We start from the raw sequence: 16,684 nt of genomic DNA, 5'->3' as shown, positions 1-16,684 counted from the left end.
AATAAAAACATCCTCCAGGTACAGTTACGTAAACATTTTACTTTCATTATATTAATCAGTCTACTAGCTGCAGTATTTTTAACTATAGATATAACAAATAATGTAAATAGTACAATGGTCAAAATAAATAATACAAAAAGTCTAAAAAATAATGACCAAACTAAAATAAGTAAACTTATAATATATTATTATCAATATTTTGAAATAAAATGTTAAAATATAAAATAAATATTATAGATAATATGTTGATTAAAATAAATTTTAATGTAATAATATGCAAATATACTCCACGGTCAAGTTGGTGTTATATTTTCTGAGTTTTTTTTAATGTTATTTCAAGTAATGTTTTTATAAATTATAAAATTTAACTCTTATTTTGGGATATCTTTCAATTTATACAATTTTGTTAGGTTTTTTTTTTTACAAATTTCTCGTAAATTCAAAGTGCTTGCTAATTATAGTATTGAGACAATCTAAAATTAGTATCATTATTAATCATATATTAAGGTAATTGTTTAATTAGTAATAACCGAATATTGAGTCGAAATAGTTCTCCAAAATATGTAGTTAAGATGATGAATTTACCAAAATCAAGTTATAATTAGACTATGTCGATAATCTAGTTAAACATTTCACTTACTAAATAATATAGTGAAGATGTATAAAAGTAATATATATTTAATCTAAGTGATTTATGATTATTTCTAAGAAAAATTCTAAAAAAAGAAATACAAAAATATGAAAAAGTTTTAGATTTGTTAAAATCGGTTACTAAATTAATAATTTACTTTTATATCTATTATTTAGTTTTTAAAATATTTTCATATATTTATTTTTTCTTTAATTTTTATTTTCTCAACTAATATTTGTAATAAAATGTATTTATATTTTAAAAACTACATTTAAAGATAATTTTAACATTAAAAAACAACCTACTAACATTTATTGATTTAGTCAAATCAATCATATATACTAATAAATTTTCTACTCATTTAATTAAATAAATTATACATACTAATAAATTTTCTACTGAAATTCATATTACTTTTCTAAAAACAAACTATCTGTCTTCCCATTCACATTTTTTTTAAAATCAAAATTCTATTTTCAGATCCGACGAAACAGAGCTTATTTAATGAAAAGTCAAAACGGCGTAACGGGGGGCATGAGGTCGTCGAGTGAAACGACATGACATGATGGCGTTGCGTTAAATCGGAAATAGGGGAACGAAAGGTGTGGGAAGGAAAGAGAAGGAGAATGACGGAGAGTCGTATCCGAACGGTCGTAGAGGCCATTCACTCCTCTTCTTTCCAAGCCGTTATGCATCTCGCCGGTGGAGCATCTCAGGTTCTTCCTCTCTCTCTCTCTCTCTCTGTATTTGGTTGCACGCAGTGTTGAATGAATCAATAGTAATTGGACTTTTTTCAGACTGTGGGTTCGTTGCTATCAGTTCCTGGTGCTTCAAACACTGTGCTCGAAGTTGTGGTTCCTTACTCTAAGATGTCTCTCATACAGTTACTCGGAAAGGTCCTTTTCTATTCATCTTCTATATATAAATTCGCTTTTGTGTTTCTTCCCTTTTATTCTCACTGCTTTTGTTCGTTCCTGCAGATTCCATCCCAGTTTTGCAGCCAACAAACGGCCGAAGATATGGCTTTATTGGCTTATAATCGCGCTCTTAAGCTCTCCACGCCAGGTTCAATTTTGTCTCTGTTATTGCCGAATATTAATATTGTGTAAAAATTTACGAGTTGTGTGAAACATGGATGCTTTGGCTTTCTTAAAATGTTTTTATAATTCGGAGGATTGCGACTTCTTCTTTGTGTGTTGCAAAATGGAATAGTATGAACTGACGTGGTCTGCATTAAAACCTGTTGATTAGGATCCCCAGTTGTTGGTGTGGGTTTCACTGGCTCTTTGGCTAGCAGTCGTCCAAAACTCGGGGAACACAGGTATGTCTGCCTTATCTACAAAAATGGATAATGAAACCTCACTATGTTACGCTTCGGCGTAGCTTCTGAAAAGGTTACCATTGGCTTGTGCATTGTGTTACTGTATTGGTAATTTGGTATTGGACCAGTTTCCATCTCTCAGGCTTATTGCCATTCCGTCCGGGGATTCCCATTTTGGTTGAACATGTTGAACCCCTTTGTCTTTTATAGAGCTATCTTCTTATTTATGGCAATAAATTCATGTCTGGAAGCTTGGTTTGTGGGATTAGCTTTGTACGATCTTGTGAAATTACCCCAGGGATTGAAATAAGTGGACCCTACTTTGGTGAAAATAGGTGGGTTAAATTATAACGTGCTTAGGTTGGTAGATCAAATTTTGTTGGGTGAGACTTTCAGAAATCAGAAAGAGAGCTGCTGGAACCTTTTGGACAGCAATAAAATTGATAGAAAGCTTATCATCAACGCGAGATTCTTTTGTTAGAGAACATGTAATATTTTTTAATGTTCTCTTGCTATTGTTCACCCTGACTTCCTGTGAAGATATATTTTTCCTGAAGTTATTTTAGTAGAGGGAAAGCCTTGGCGCAATAGTAAGGTTGCTGCCTTGTGATTTGGATGTCATGTGTTCAGAAAACAGTCTTTCTAATTGTGGTTGTTGTGAGGTTACATTTATCCTCCCCAGAGCCCTTGTAGAAACCTTGTGCCCTGGACAGCAACTTGTATTAGTCATTAGTTTATTTAAAGGATACAACAAATTCTTGATACAAGCCATGCTCAACTACAGAGGCGTGTTTTACTTGTTTAACTTTTTGTTCATTTGCAGACTTTACATGTCAACAAGGACAGCTGACCAACTTTGGATATCAAGAGTGACCTTGACTAAGGTGCTATTATCCTATTCTTTCTTCGACGTGTTACTTTGAACTCAATACTTATAATGTGATATATATATATATATATATATATATATATATGTATGTGTGTGTGTATGAGAGAGAGAGAGAGAGAGAGAGATTTGCTAACTTACACCCATTTAAATCTTCGAAGGCATAAGCTAGAAAGCTATAACTACAAATTTCTTAAAATGTTGAGAATATATACACGTTAGTTAGCATGTCTTGTATATATACACGTGTGTGTGTGTTATATTGTTTATGTAAATATTTATTTTTCTGCAAACTGTTCAATTCTAGGGGCTTCGCACTCGAGAAGAAGAGGATGGAGTTTCTAGTCATCTTTTAATCAAGGTGTGTGGCAGGTGTGAAAAATGTTGAGAATATTTTTGTTCTGCTATTTATATGTGCCTGAATTATTTCCTCTTATTTTTTTTTCCCTTTTCAAAGATTAGTATAAGAACATTGAAGATCTTGTAAAATGAGAATAGTAATAGTTGGAATCTAATCTTTAGTTTATTCCTTCACATTGTTTTAAAATCCGACTTTGATTTGACTTGCTTTTTGCTCCCTTTTCTGTTCTGGTTCTAGGCAATTGCAGATGCATGCAAAATTCGTGCAGCATCAATATCAGTATTGAGTGAATCAGATGTATCGGACGAAAGTGTAACACAATTCAGTGAAGATCAACAGTTAGAACAACTTATAAATGGTCAAATATGCTTTAAAATTTACCCGTTTGCAAATGGTATGGTAAAACTTTTGAGCAGAAGCTAAATTATTAGTTACATTTACATTCTACTTTCTTATTGATAAATTTGTTGCAGAGATACCTGCGGAAAGAAAAATAATAATGCCTGGTTCTTTCAATCCATTACATGATGGGCATCTCAAGCTTATGGAAGTTGCTACTCGGTACTTAAACTCATAATATTAGTTAAATGTTCAACTTCTTTATAGGTTAATTTATAATGGATTGGTCATAAAATATGAATTGCCTGTTATTTTTTCTAGTTTTATTTTAATATGCTTAATACGTGCCTTTCAAGAGACTACTTTCCCAATTTGAGTTTAGTAGTTAGTCTAAAATATTCTATTATACTGATATTTTTTAATAATATTAATGTTATTTATCGTAAGTAGCTTCCGCTGTAGTAAATAAATTATTTAAATTTGACATATGATGATAAAATTTCATACCTGATGAGTGTAAATTCTACATTATATTATAGATTAGAAACCAATACTTTTCTTTTCTATCTAATTGGGATCATATATCTGTATGCATGATGGCTCATTTAAATTTTGTTCATAATTTTATTTCAATATTTCTATTATTAAGAAGACATATATGCAGCATTTGTGGTGATGGGTATCCTTGCTTTGAAATATCTGCTGTCAATGCAGACAAACCTCCATTGTCAGTGTCTCAGATCAAAGACCGCGTCAAACAATTTGAAAAAGTTGGTGAGCTTCTTTTCTACTCTGCCTGATTCTACATTAAAATGGAATAGGTCTTAACTTCTAATGTACAAGTTTCTTTGTGAAGGGGATCTACTTCCATTTTTTTATCCAATAATGGGCTCTTAACTTTCCATTTTCATAGTGAATACAGAATGGGGTTCACATGTTCTAAATTCAATAATTAGGATAAGTCATGTGACAATATGATAATTGGAGTTTAATACCGTTTTTAGTGCTTAGTAGTATTATTTAATGCACCAACTGAAGTAATAAATGATTTCTTCAATTGCAGGAAAAACAGTAATTATATCGAATCAGCCTTATTTTTATAAGAAGGCTGAACTTTTTCCAGGCAGTGCTTTTGTAATTGGAGCTGACACAGCAGTGAGGCTTATTAATGTATGGAATTACTTTCTGCATGGATAAACCTTACTTGACTTTCATCATGTCGTATCCTGCATTTTTTTAAGCATCTGGTTTCTGCCGGCTGATGTCCCTGTTCCTTACACACACATACATTGTTTGTGGACAGTGGTTTTGTTATTGGGGAAAAACATGTTTTACTCGTTAGAACATTATTTCAGTTGCTCATGAAATTTTCTTATGCCTCAAGGGGTTAGAGCAATCTGACTGTCTTGTGTTTCCCCATTCCATTACATTTCAATCTGCCGTCCTCTAGTTTACGTCTTGGTATTCTTGAAATGGACTAATTTTGTGTGTATTTTTTTTAAGAATGTTTCTCAACATACGTAGTTTTTTTCTCTGGCACTCTAAAATATTGTTATTTCTCCTTAAGATAAGCTAGCTTAGTTCGATTGAGCTAATTGAGAAGAAATATTCCGACAGATTGACTGATTTTGATCAGGGACTAGGTATCAGATTGTCAACTTTAACTAACATATTGGCATAAAATTACTTTTTAATAAAAAAAGAAACTTTGAAAATATACCCTTTGAGTTTGCTTCTGCCACATAATTATGTTTATATAAAAGCCCCGAGAGTAAAGCAGAAAGGAAACATGTGGGTTTCTTTATTTAGAAAATGTTTTGTTTTCATTTACAAAATTGTCACTTTGTTTTCATTTTGTTTTCTGTTTTCGAAAACAGAAAACAAAATGAAAATAAGGTTATGTTGTTGTAATGAATATAGTGTAAACAAGAAAAATGAAACAAAATATTCTCTTAAATTAGAAACTGGTTACTATGAAGTAACAAGAAATATCTGATTCTTTGGTTCCTGTGTCTTTTTGCATTATTGTGTATGTCAAGACAGAAGTCTGAAAGGTATACGAGCTGATTAGTTCAGCATATAAAATTCTCAACTCGTATTTTCCTTGTAATAAGTTTACGTTTTTAGTTTGGTTTAATAAATTTTGTTAACTAATATGTTCAAATTGTTATATGTTACTCTTGCAGCCTAAATATTATGATGGTAACTACAACACGATGTTGAAGATACTAATTGGGTGTAAAGAAACAGGATGCACTTTCCTCGTGGGTGGTCGGAATGTAGATGGTGCTTTCAAGGTATTACTGCATAAGAAAATACGATTCTAGTTATGATATTTTTGAAAGTTCTGTGTTAGAGATTAGAGAAGCTATCGTGTGTTGTCACAGGTTCTTGACGATATTGATGTTCCAGAAGAACTAAAAGACATGTTCGTCTCCATTCCAGCCGAGCAGTTCCGCATGGATATATCCTCTACTGAATTAAGAAATAGAAGTGGGATGTAAATAATTTTATGGATCAGTATATACTCAAGGATGAAATCACTGACGACAAAAAAGAGGTTCATATTTTTTGAACTATCTTGTCATATACTCGGCATTTTTATCATGTAAGAAAAAATTAGGACATTTTCTTGATGTCTTGATCATGAACTCTGCTGTTTTGAAAAGAACTGTTGAGCATAGTGATTCATAAATGTATGTGTCAGACGCACAGAACATTCATCCACAAGACACGACACTTAAATCCGAAGATGGAGGCGTGTCTGTCATGTACATGTTTCGTAGTTTTCCAGTAGCTACCAGACAAAAATGTCTTTGCAATGTTGATTGAACGAGTGGAGGATGATTTAGACACGATGTTTTTAGTTAGTGGGGTTGAGGATAGTGCATGAATGTTGGTATCCTTACCTTTACTCCTCACCTCACCTCACCTCACAATAAAGAGACTTCTATGAGCTGTGATTTTGCTGCGTCTAGGATAGTTATCTTTTAGTACGATGCTTTGTGTTCCTAATTGTGAGAAGAAAATCAAACAGATACTATGACTATGAACTGAAAAAAATACCTATAGTGTGAACTGAAAAAAGGTTCCTGTATATACTGTGAGTTAGATGGAAACAAAATTATCTTTGTGTAATGTCAAAAGTTTCACATGTCAATTTTGATAACTAAACTCGGCTCAATTAAAACTCAACATATTGAATATGACTAGGCCAATCTAACTCACAATAGAACATAGACCCTCACTATTATTTTATAGAGTATGGGCACCCACCCACAAAAATCCAATACAAAATACCTACCCACCATACTTGCAATTTATAGGAAGAAAAATTGCTGTAGTCACCTTTGTGACACAGATTACAACTTGAAAGCACACTTTTTTTTTCACAACCCTTAAATGCAAAAGATCTTAGAGCGCCTCATATCAGTTATATTTTTGTAAGTATGCTATTTCTCTTGCATTTTAAGTCAGAGATACGAGTTTTTTACACGGCATTAAAAACGTTTATTAAATAAGCCAACTCAAACAAATTCAGAAAAAAAGTGTTTTTATTAGAACACAGTTTTGTAATCAATTACCACCTTCTTATAATTGATTAAATTGTTTATTTTCTTCTTCTTATAATCGATTAATCTACTATCCAATAAGTTAAATAAAGCATCTTTACACGACTTAAGTTTGATGTAATAAAAGTATGATGAATTAATTTGTTTGATATAATTAATTGAATCAGAAAGGGTGTCGAAGTTATACGCTTTCCCTATGGCGTTTATCTAATCATGATATTCTAAACTTTAAATACATTTTAAAAAAACAACTTAATCTATTCATAACTTTGTAATATTCTACAGCAATAAAATCTAACAATAAGAATTTTTAAATTATCTGATACTCAAATTTTTCTTTACAAAAACTTTTCTCAATACTAATAACATAATAATCAAATATATTAGAAATAGCACCTTTTAACACGGTCAGTAAAATCAAATTTCGCAATTATGTGCCTTTTGAACTTGTTTTGGCGCTCAAGGCAAATTAGAAAAGAGAATGAGGTAGTGTTTCTAAGACACACTCAACATTGCATAAACCCTACTTTTTTACCTTGCCTTTCATTACAGTGTGTTGTCTTTATCAAAATTCTTCATCAAGACATCTTTGGGACTTGTCCTGATCACATATTCATTCACAGTAAAAGGCTTGTCCCTCCCAACCAGAGTCAAAATAGCAAAAAGGCAAAGTAGAAAAATCATGTAACAAAATTTAACAAGTGGAGAGAAAGACAGATAGAAGATGACACACTTTTCATCAAGAATCCTAAATTTTAAATAAACTAATAAGAACTTCCAAGACTAGCTTAGGTTCGGATAAGATAAGATAAAATTTGGATAAAATAAAATAAACATGATCGAGCAAGTCAAAGTTAAAAAAACATGTTTTCTAAGTTTAAACAAACAAAAGTCAGAGCTTTAAATCTTTTAACAGCAGAAGACAGCATCTGTTATTATCACATATCATAAATACGTTTTATAAGAGGTAATGTTTTAGTCCTTTTTCTAAAACTCAACACCCTCCTTTGTCCTAGATCCAACTCTGTGTTCACTTTGCGTTTGTCGTTTCTCTACTTGAAAAAAAATGCATCTTTTTAAAATTCAGATTTCGCTTTCTGTTGCTAAATATATAATCTTGATATGAAGAATAAAGAAGAAAGAATAATAAAAAGGGAGAGACAGGTAGAGTGATTGGAATTCACACATTTACTTTGGGTAGTGTTGGTACAATCAATCATTTCATGTACAACAGCATCTTATACTATTTTGACCACAAAGAAGAAGACACAACCATGTGCCAAATAGATTCTCTCTCTCTCTCTAGTTAGTTCGTTAACCGCCACATGCTGAGCCACACCCGGCGGCGCAGGCTGAACCAGCGTTGCCATTGTTGTCTTCGGAGTTTCTTCTGGAGTTCTTGTGTAGTCCATCTGCACAGAAGACGATGATGGCTGCAAGAAGAGAGAGGGTGAGACAGAACAGGAAAACAAGAGTTTGAATTGGAAGGTGTTCAGGACCACCTTGGAGTTGGTAGTTGAATTGTCTGGCCATGTTGTTGTTGTTGTTGGAAGGCTGTGTTATGATGTTTGGGAAAGATAAAGAAATGGTGGTGGTGGCTACAAATGGTTACTGTCCCCCGGAACCACGAAAAGGTGACGTGGAACAGTCTCATGCAAACAAGGAAAAGGAAAAAGAACATGTGAATCTGAATGGTTCTAAAACTTCAATAATTATAATTACCCTGATTTCTTTTCACTTCATTTCTTTTATTTCTCTTTCTCTAATTCTACTCTTATTTATTATTTTCTTTTTTGTCTTCTCTGCTATAAAAGGCCAAATAAGGAAGAAAAAGTATAAAATTCCCATTATTTGAATCATAAAAATCTAAGTTGAAACCTTCTGGTATCCACATTTAACATGAAAAACCAAAAGGGTGTTCCACGTATCCACATTTAGACCAAATCCAAGCCCCAAAATCCAACCATGAACCAGGAAACTAGTATTCACACGAAGAGCTTGCAGAAAGCCTTACGTAACTTATCAGAAAGACATAGTTTTTATATTATCAGAGACAAATGATACTTTTACAACCATGACATTTGTATATAACTCTTTGAAAACTTTACTTTACCATGAAAGCATTAGTTTGCAATTATGACATAATACAATATAAATTTAAAATTCCTTATAAATACAATGAAATACATTACTTTACGGTTATGTTCTGACATGATACAGTATAATTTTAAAATTCCTTCATCTTTATAGATAGGATTTACATTTCAACAATTTTTTTCCTAATTATAATTTAAGTTGTCAACATATCATTAATACATTTTAAAAAAATTAAATTAAATTAAAATTTTAATAATAATGAAACAAAATTAGAATAATCAATAAATCATGGGACATAATAGGACATTTAAATAAAATAATATATATATTTAATCAATTATGTGTATGTTTTTAAAATAATTAATTATATAAAATGAGTTGAAGTGGAAAATTAAATAAATAAAAAGAATAAAATAAAAGAAGAAACTAAAGTAGATATAAAATGAAGAAAAAAATATAAGTAGACCATGTACAATATAAGAAAATCATGAAATAGAAACCAAATTTTAGAGACTAAAATAATTAGTTGTAATAGTAATTAAATTAGAAATCATTTTAGAAACTAAAACAAAAATTGGTTTATAAATTAGTTTCTATTATTGTTAAATAGTTTCTAAATTGGTATCTAATTAGCAATCAAGGTTTTAACTACCAATTATTTAGTTTCTAAATTTGGTCTCTAAAACCTTGGTTGCTAATTAGATACCAATTTAGAAACTATTTAACAATAATATAAACTAATTTAGAAAGCAATTTTTGTTTTAGTTTCTAAAATGTTTTCTAATTTAATTAGTATTGCAACTAATTATTTTGGTTTCTAAAAATTGGTTTCTATTTGATGATTTTCGTGTAGTGGTAGGATTGTTGTTTTGAAATTTAACTAGAGTATTGATTTATTTTTTAGCGGTAAATTAAAAAGTAAAAATTGTGGCAATTATGTATATGTTTGGTTTGGTGGATTTTGAATGATGCGGCTAAAATTTCAGTCCATTATATTTTGTTTACTTTTTGTATGCTGAAATAATTGTAATTTCTGAAACAAGAGTTATTATATTCACATATTTCACATATCAATGCTTTAGTTGACACGTATACGTCTTTATAATCATTAAGTTAAAACATATTTTAAAGGAGTAAAAAAAAACTAAACGTTTAATATTATCACTTTGACAAGAAACATGACTATATGAAAATATAAGAATAACTCTAAAAATGATTTTTTTTTTCAATAATAACTTCAAAAAATACTTATATTTAAAAGACGACTATTTAACTTTATAATATAGAAGTGAATTGAATGTCACTATTTTTTCTAAAATATTATTAAAAGTTAAAAATAATTATCTATCACCATATGTCAAAGAAATTTATTTAATTTAAATTTTAACTTTCAAAATGATTGTATATAATGTTACTTATTATTAATTTTAATTATATAAAGTAAAAGTTACTATAATGATGGTGTTTGGTTATTCTTGGAGGTGGGCTTGCCTAGGAAGCCCTCTTTTCATACACATTAGACACTCATCCCAACCCATCACGACTGTTTCTTCCTGCACCTCCATACCTTCTTGTGCCATCCCCATAAATTTTTCATATTCCAAAAATATCCTTTTCAATATTCTGGATTACATAATCCAAAAGTCTTTTTCTAGATTCAGAATTAGCTTCCGAATTATGTAATCCGGAAGTCTTTTGTGATTAGCTTCTGGATTACATAATCCGGAAGTCTTTTATATACATAAGATTAGCTTCCGGATTATGTAATCCGGAAGCCTTTTTTTCAGATGTGTTATTAGCTTCCGGATTACATAATCCAGAAGTCTTTTCTAAATATGAAATTGACTTCCGGATTATGTAATCCGGATATATTCCGGATTACATAATCCATAGGCTTATTATTTCAAATCCAAGGAGTGGAAAAAAAAATGATAAAATGGTATTTTCACATTTAGTATGGGGTGGCACAAGAAGGTATGGAGGTGTAGGAAGAAAGAGTCACCCATCACTGTCTCCATCTTTTTTACAAATTCTTATTTTTCCAAATCAAAGGTTAATCCAATTTAATTTACATGTCAATTCATTTATGTATATTAATTCATTCAAATAATAATAAAAAAAGACATCCTAACTAGCACCTATTTCAAAGCTGATTACTTTAAATTCTGGATTAATATGAATTTACGTATTTAATGATAAGTAAGTGCAAATAGGGTAAATTTGCAAACTCAGTTTTTGTTTTGTTTGAGAGAAGATGAATATAATTATATTCGAGTTGAGTATGAGTATTTATGTTCTGGTATTGCAATGAAAAGGTGGAAATAGATAGTTTAAGTACAATAATTAGTACCACGATTGCATTAAGTGAACTAAAATGTGAGATTCATTAGTTGCATTAAAAGTGAAGCACAGGATCTGAGACAAATGAATTGACACAAAAACTGTGGCAAGAGTTGTCAGCAAAGTTAGGAGTTTGAATTCAGAAATGTATGACCTCGGAAAACAGCTTCCAATTAATTGTAACATCATTCATGCCAATAAGAGATGTGACTTCATACTGAAGATTCACTCATTCCCAATCAAGAACAACCTTATAACACATCAAAATGGTCTGAACTATAGTGAAGAAAAGAAACAATAAATACACCATGTAATTCTTCTACTTTCAAAACAACCTCTTGGTAGTTGCAACAACATTGGGATATCAATAAATGAAAGCACCACTGCCACAAAATAGAATAGATCAACAAATCTAACATAAGACAGATATCCCAGTATAGACAAATAGTATGTGTGAAACAATAACTTTAATGAGAAGGCTGGGAAGAAGTTCTAGTAGAACACTGCTCAGAAGCATTGGCAAGGCCTTGCAACATTCTCAAAATCTCACTTGTGTCTTCCAAGTAATACTTGGCCTTGCTTGGTTTCTGACCAACAGTGCAAGGAAACACTTCAGCAACTGGAGACAGTAGTGCCCTTGCATTCATTATCACCCCAAACATGTCCTCGTCTGATCTGTCATCTCCAATGCACAGAACAAAATCTGGAATCACTCCCTTTTGTTTCATTTTTGAGAGAAGACGTTCTGCTACAATACCCTTACTCACACCCTGCACCAAAACTCCAACAAGAGGAGATAGTCAACCACATTTCATGACTTCAACCACTAAATTAACTTCTCTCATATACACAAGTTCTTGAGAAGTAATCAAATCCCAAAATGCATTCCAACTATGGCACTACTACAATTAAATCACCCTGAAGTCACACAACTATAGATGCATGCAACTAAATATGACCAACCTAAAATTAGATCAAAAGTTTAAAGATGTTTTATAACTGACCTGAGGTTTTACTTCCACAATGTTTGGACTACTTTTAACCGAAACGGGCTCATTGGCAAGAACACTTTCCAGATGATCAAGAAGCTCCTTAGCTTGACATGAACCAAAGTCTCGGTCTGCATACTCGTAGTTCCAAACAAGAGCACTTTCTTTGGTCTCTATGTTAGAACCATCAGTTGTTTCCACATACAATTGCATAACCGGCGCAGCAATCTGTTTCCACTCAAAATCCGCTACTGGAACACATGTTTCCCATTCTGCATTTTGATTTGTCCTGGACAAACAAATAAGATAAACTTCAGCTTTAGTACACAGGCAAGCTCTGCCAGAGAAAAGTACTTTTCCTCAGCATTCTATCATATATAAAATGAAACAGTGAGTTTATTTTGCGGTTAACAATAGAAAAGCCAAATATGATCCCTCAATCCCATCACACTTGGGACAGAAGATTCAAACTTCATCATTCTTAAAATTAAGAAATTAAAACTAGTAAAAATGAAAAACGTTTGCAGTAACCACAAACTCTTCGTGTTCCTAAAACACAAGGTAAAAGGATGTACCTTACAAAATAACCATGCTCAGCAGCAATTCCCATCCTTTCACAAGAAGAAAACCATTCGGTAAGAGTATTTCTCTCCCTTCCACTTACAATGAAAACACAATTCTTGGTGTCCCTGCACAAGATGTTCAAGATGCCAACAGCTTCAGCATTAGGTGTCGTACTCATAGATCCTGGCTGCACCATAGTACCATCATAATCCAAAAGAATTGCTCGGTGCTTGGTCCTCTTATAAGCTGAAACAATATGTTCCACAGATAGCTTTCTAAAGTTTGGATCCAAAGCAATTACTCGAAAGCCTAAACCAAAACCAATTCCCCAGCATCGCCTCCTTAGATGATCTCTACATGCCCTTTCCAGATCCTGCAAGAAGCTACGTGCCCAATATCCAACATCATGCGTACTAACATATCTATAATGTTTCTCGTGCCGCATCTGCTTTTCAGCCTCTGGAACCATCAGTGCAGAATCCATAGCTTCAGCAACAGCATCAATGTTCCACGGATTCACTCGAATTGCCCCACTCAGCGAAGGGGAGCAGCCAATGAACTCGGACACCACCAGCATACTCCTCTTTTGAGTATGTGGGTCTGTCCCTAAGATCTCATCTATCTTCTCACTTCCTTGTCTACAAATGATGTATTCATAGGGTATAAGGTTCATCCCATCTCTCACTGCTGTAACAAGGCAACATTCAGCAATCACATAATAAGCAATTCGCTCGTAACTCTGAAGTGGTCTATCTATCAAGACTACAGGTGTGTATCCAGACCTTCCAAAGGTATTATTTATCCTCTTCACCGTGGCATAAGTTTCACTTTGCACCTCCTGCACATCCTTTCCGCGGCCTCTTGCAGGGTTTGCAATTTGAACCAGGACAACTCTGCCCCTCTTATCAGGATGTTGCAAAAGCAATTGTTCCATGGCCAAAAGTTTTAAGCTGATTCCTTTGAAGATATCCATGTCATCAACCCCGAGCAGCACAGTTTGGTCTTTGAACCGCATTTTTAACTCTGCAACCTTGCTTTCTGTCTCAGGAAGACTCATGACTGATTGGAGCTGACCTATATGAATACCAACAGGAAGAATCTTAATGCTTACAGTTCTTCCATAGTACTCAAGACCAATGTAGCCCCGCTTGGACTGGTAAGAAATTCCAAGCATTCTACTGCAACAGGAGAGGAAATGCCTGGCATAATCAAAAGTATGAAACCCAATAAGGTCAGAATTCAGAAGAGCTCTAAGAAGTTCGTCCCTGACAGGAAGGGTTCGGTATATCTCAGAGGAAGGAAAGGGACTGTGGAGGAAGAATCCTAGTCTCACCCTGTTAAATCTCTTTCTCAAAAATGTTGGAAGTACCATCAGATGATAGTCATGAACCCACACAAAGTCATCATCAGGGCTAATGACTTCCATCACTTTATCAGCAAATATCTTGTTCACAGAAACATAAGCTTGCCAAAGGGACCTATCGAATCTACCACCAAGATCAGGCGACAGCGGAAGCATGTAGTGAAATAAAGGCCACAGATGTTGTTTGCAGAATCCATGATAGAATTTACTAAAAAGCTCAGGAGGGAGAAAAGTGGGCACGCATTTGAAAGTGTCCAGCAAGTACTGAGCAACATCATCTTGCTCACTCGGCTCAATCTCTTCTTTAAGACAACCAATATAGATAGTTTCCACATCATCCCCAAGATCATCTTGCAGCTGCAAAAGAAGTGAGTCCTCGTCCCATGTAAACTCCCAACTACCATTGTCCTTTCTGCGTGCCTTCAGTGGAAGCTGGTTACCCACAATGATCATCCTCTCTTGAGAGACTGAGGATGGAGTATCAGAGCCAACACTGTTGCTGGACTCATCATCTAGTTCAGACAGTACTCCGGCAACAGTTGCCACTCGAGGTAGCCTTTTCTTCTCGCGACCGAAACTTGGGGAGCCACAGGAAGTAAGATCTAACAAGTTGGAATATGACCTTGAAGCCATTTTGATGATGAGCTTTGGTGGACAAGATGCAGAAGCAGACTTATATCAATCGTTCACTTCACAGTCCTTCAAACAATCATAGTAAGGATGAAATTTCAGAAATCTGAAAAAAACATAAAAGACATTTATACCCTGAAACTAAAAAGTCCAGCAGAATCCAAATAATCTAATGTTACATCACATGGAAGGTCCATAACAAAAGTTTTATGTGTTTTCTTTTGCACCTCAGGATTTCAGAAAATTCAGGTTTGGCAGATAGTACTCATGGGAAAATAGCAGAGAAGGAGATTAATCTAAAATCTCACACTACAACAGTAAAACCCTCCAGCTAGGCTTGAGTGTAGCTGTATACTTTAATGACAAATTATGCTTCAAACATTACCACGTTCAACGAGAAAGGTAACCTTGGCAACAATTTGAGAAAATCCTAAACAGAGAACAATTGAGTCTATTAATAGAATTAATAATAATAACAATAATAATAATACCACCTACCAAAAAGAAACAGAAAATCCTCCAGTAACACTGAGAACTGGAGCAACGCTAAGGATGGCTGCGTGAACACTTAATCGATCCAAACACCAAGATGTCTAAAAATGCACGATTAGCCCATCTTCCTTTGATAAACGAAGAAGCTCAACATTTTTAGTTGTTGTGTAGAAAATGGTGCAGTGTAGCAAAAAGATGAATGAATGAACAGAAGAGGAAGAAAGGGAGAAGCTTTTGACAACGCAACAAAGAAAATCGTAGCCTTTGAAAAGAAGAAGCAAGAGAGAGGTGGTGTGAGTTGAGATATGAGAGACAGACACCAAAAGATTCTTCCTTCCTTTGTCTTCTCAGTCACACACACAAACACTGAGCTTAGTGAGCAATTGTGTCAACTGGGAATCCCTTTTCTCTTACTTTTGGCTACAAAAACAGAAAATTCATAGTGATAATTTTTGCCTCTAGCACCCAACTAACGACAAATTGGATGTCTTTATAATAAGAACTTGATTCTCTCCCTCTCCTCAAACACACGCACACCCTCACCATGTCTCTTTCTCAGTGATGTGTGATGACACGACTACCCCATCACAGTAAACTCCAACATCCTTAACCACGGTTAGTTTTCCTTAATGAGACATTAACTTCACCTAACCCCGCTCAAATGTGACGGTGCTGCTTCGTTGCGACCACTAACACACGTTTAATGTTAATGTCCCACAGCGCGTGTAACCACATCACAAATTTTCCAGTTCCAGCATATATTCCCTTGTCATTTCTCTTGTTTACAAACAGGACTTAAGTGTCTTTTTAATTAAGGTCCAAATTACTGTTTCACTTTCTTAATCTCCCAATTAGCTTTGCTATTATTTCTACCCTCAATCACATAGGATTACTCATTAATAATTCATTATGTTAAAAATTTATAAATTTACTCTAAGCAAACATAAATTTAAATTCTTAAAGTTTATTTAATATTATATAACTTGTACAAAATACAAAATGGGTCAAACAACTCATATATCATACTTGTACTATTGGAGATTCTAATTATTTAAAATGTTTAATTTGTAGAAATTATTGACCTCAGAATTTGCTGCAG

At 33.3% G+C, this 16,684-nt stretch overlaps 2 protein-coding genes and 1 long non-coding RNA gene across 7 annotated transcripts; 1 reads left to right on the top strand and 2 right to left on the bottom strand.

The window, feature by feature from the left end:
• The first annotated feature begins 1,066 nt into the window (after positions 1-1,066).
• LOC137828193 (Nucleotidylyl transferase superfamily protein) lies at positions 1,067-6,393 on the top strand. 4 transcript variants are annotated; one of them, XM_068634659.1, is made up of 12 exons: positions 1,067-1,347; positions 1,429-1,527; positions 1,612-1,696; positions 1,883-1,952; positions 2,776-2,836; positions 3,146-3,199; positions 3,437-3,593; positions 3,673-3,760; positions 4,203-4,312; positions 4,602-4,708; positions 5,725-5,835; positions 5,926-6,393. In XM_068634659.1, the coding sequence occupies exons 1-12, from the start codon at positions 1,258-1,260 to the stop codon at positions 6,040-6,042; spliced, it is 1,149 nt and encodes a 382-aa protein (XP_068490760.1). In that variant the 5' UTR covers positions 1,067-1,257; the 3' UTR covers positions 6,043-6,393. The 4 variants fall into 4 exon arrangements, 3 of the variants coding, with proteins under 3 accessions (XP_068490760.1, XP_068490762.1, XP_090160790.1); XR_016523146.1 differs by having other exon boundaries at positions 1,116-1,347; positions 4,253-4,312; XM_068634661.2 differs by lacking the exons at positions 5,725-5,835; positions 5,926-6,393 and adding an exon at positions 5,115-5,181 and having other exon boundaries at positions 1,116-1,347; positions 4,602-4,759.
• Positions 6,394-8,280: 1,887 nt separating this feature from the next.
• On the bottom strand, positions 8,281-8,728 carry LOC137828192 (uncharacterized). Its single transcript, XR_011083833.2, has 2 exons — positions 8,613-8,728; positions 8,281-8,543 (listed from the first exon to the last, which is right to left on the bottom strand). It is a non-coding gene; the product is annotated as an uncharacterized LOC137828192 (long non-coding RNA).
• Positions 8,729-11,697: 2,969 nt separating this feature from the next.
• Positions 11,698-16,365, bottom strand: LOC137827615 (alpha,alpha-trehalose-phosphate synthase [UDP-forming] 5). Of its 2 annotated transcripts, none has more exons than XM_068633823.2 (4): positions 15,592-16,365; positions 13,112-15,199; positions 12,552-12,825; positions 11,698-12,317 (listed from the first exon to the last, which is right to left on the bottom strand). In XM_068633823.2, exons 2-4 carry the CDS (start codon positions 15,094-15,096, stop codon positions 12,015-12,017), a joined length of 2,562 nt encoding a protein of 853 aa, XP_068489924.1. In that variant the 5' UTR covers positions 15,097-15,199; positions 15,592-16,365; the 3' UTR covers positions 11,698-12,014. The 2 variants fall into 2 exon arrangements, with proteins under 2 accessions (XP_068489924.1, XP_068489925.1); XM_068633824.2 differs by having other exon boundaries at positions 13,112-15,162; positions 15,592-16,264.
• Positions 16,366-16,684: the final 319 nt, after the last annotated feature.

The sequence above is a fragment of the Phaseolus vulgaris genome, chromosome 7, assembly GCF_051622355.1.
Source record: "Phaseolus vulgaris cultivar YP4 chromosome 7, ASM5162235v1, whole genome shotgun sequence".
Classification (NCBI taxonomy): Eukaryota; Viridiplantae; Streptophyta; class Magnoliopsida; order Fabales; family Fabaceae; genus Phaseolus; species Phaseolus vulgaris.
The sequence above is the reverse complement of the archived record's forward strand: the minus strand, read 5'-3'. Positions and strand labels throughout refer to the sequence as shown.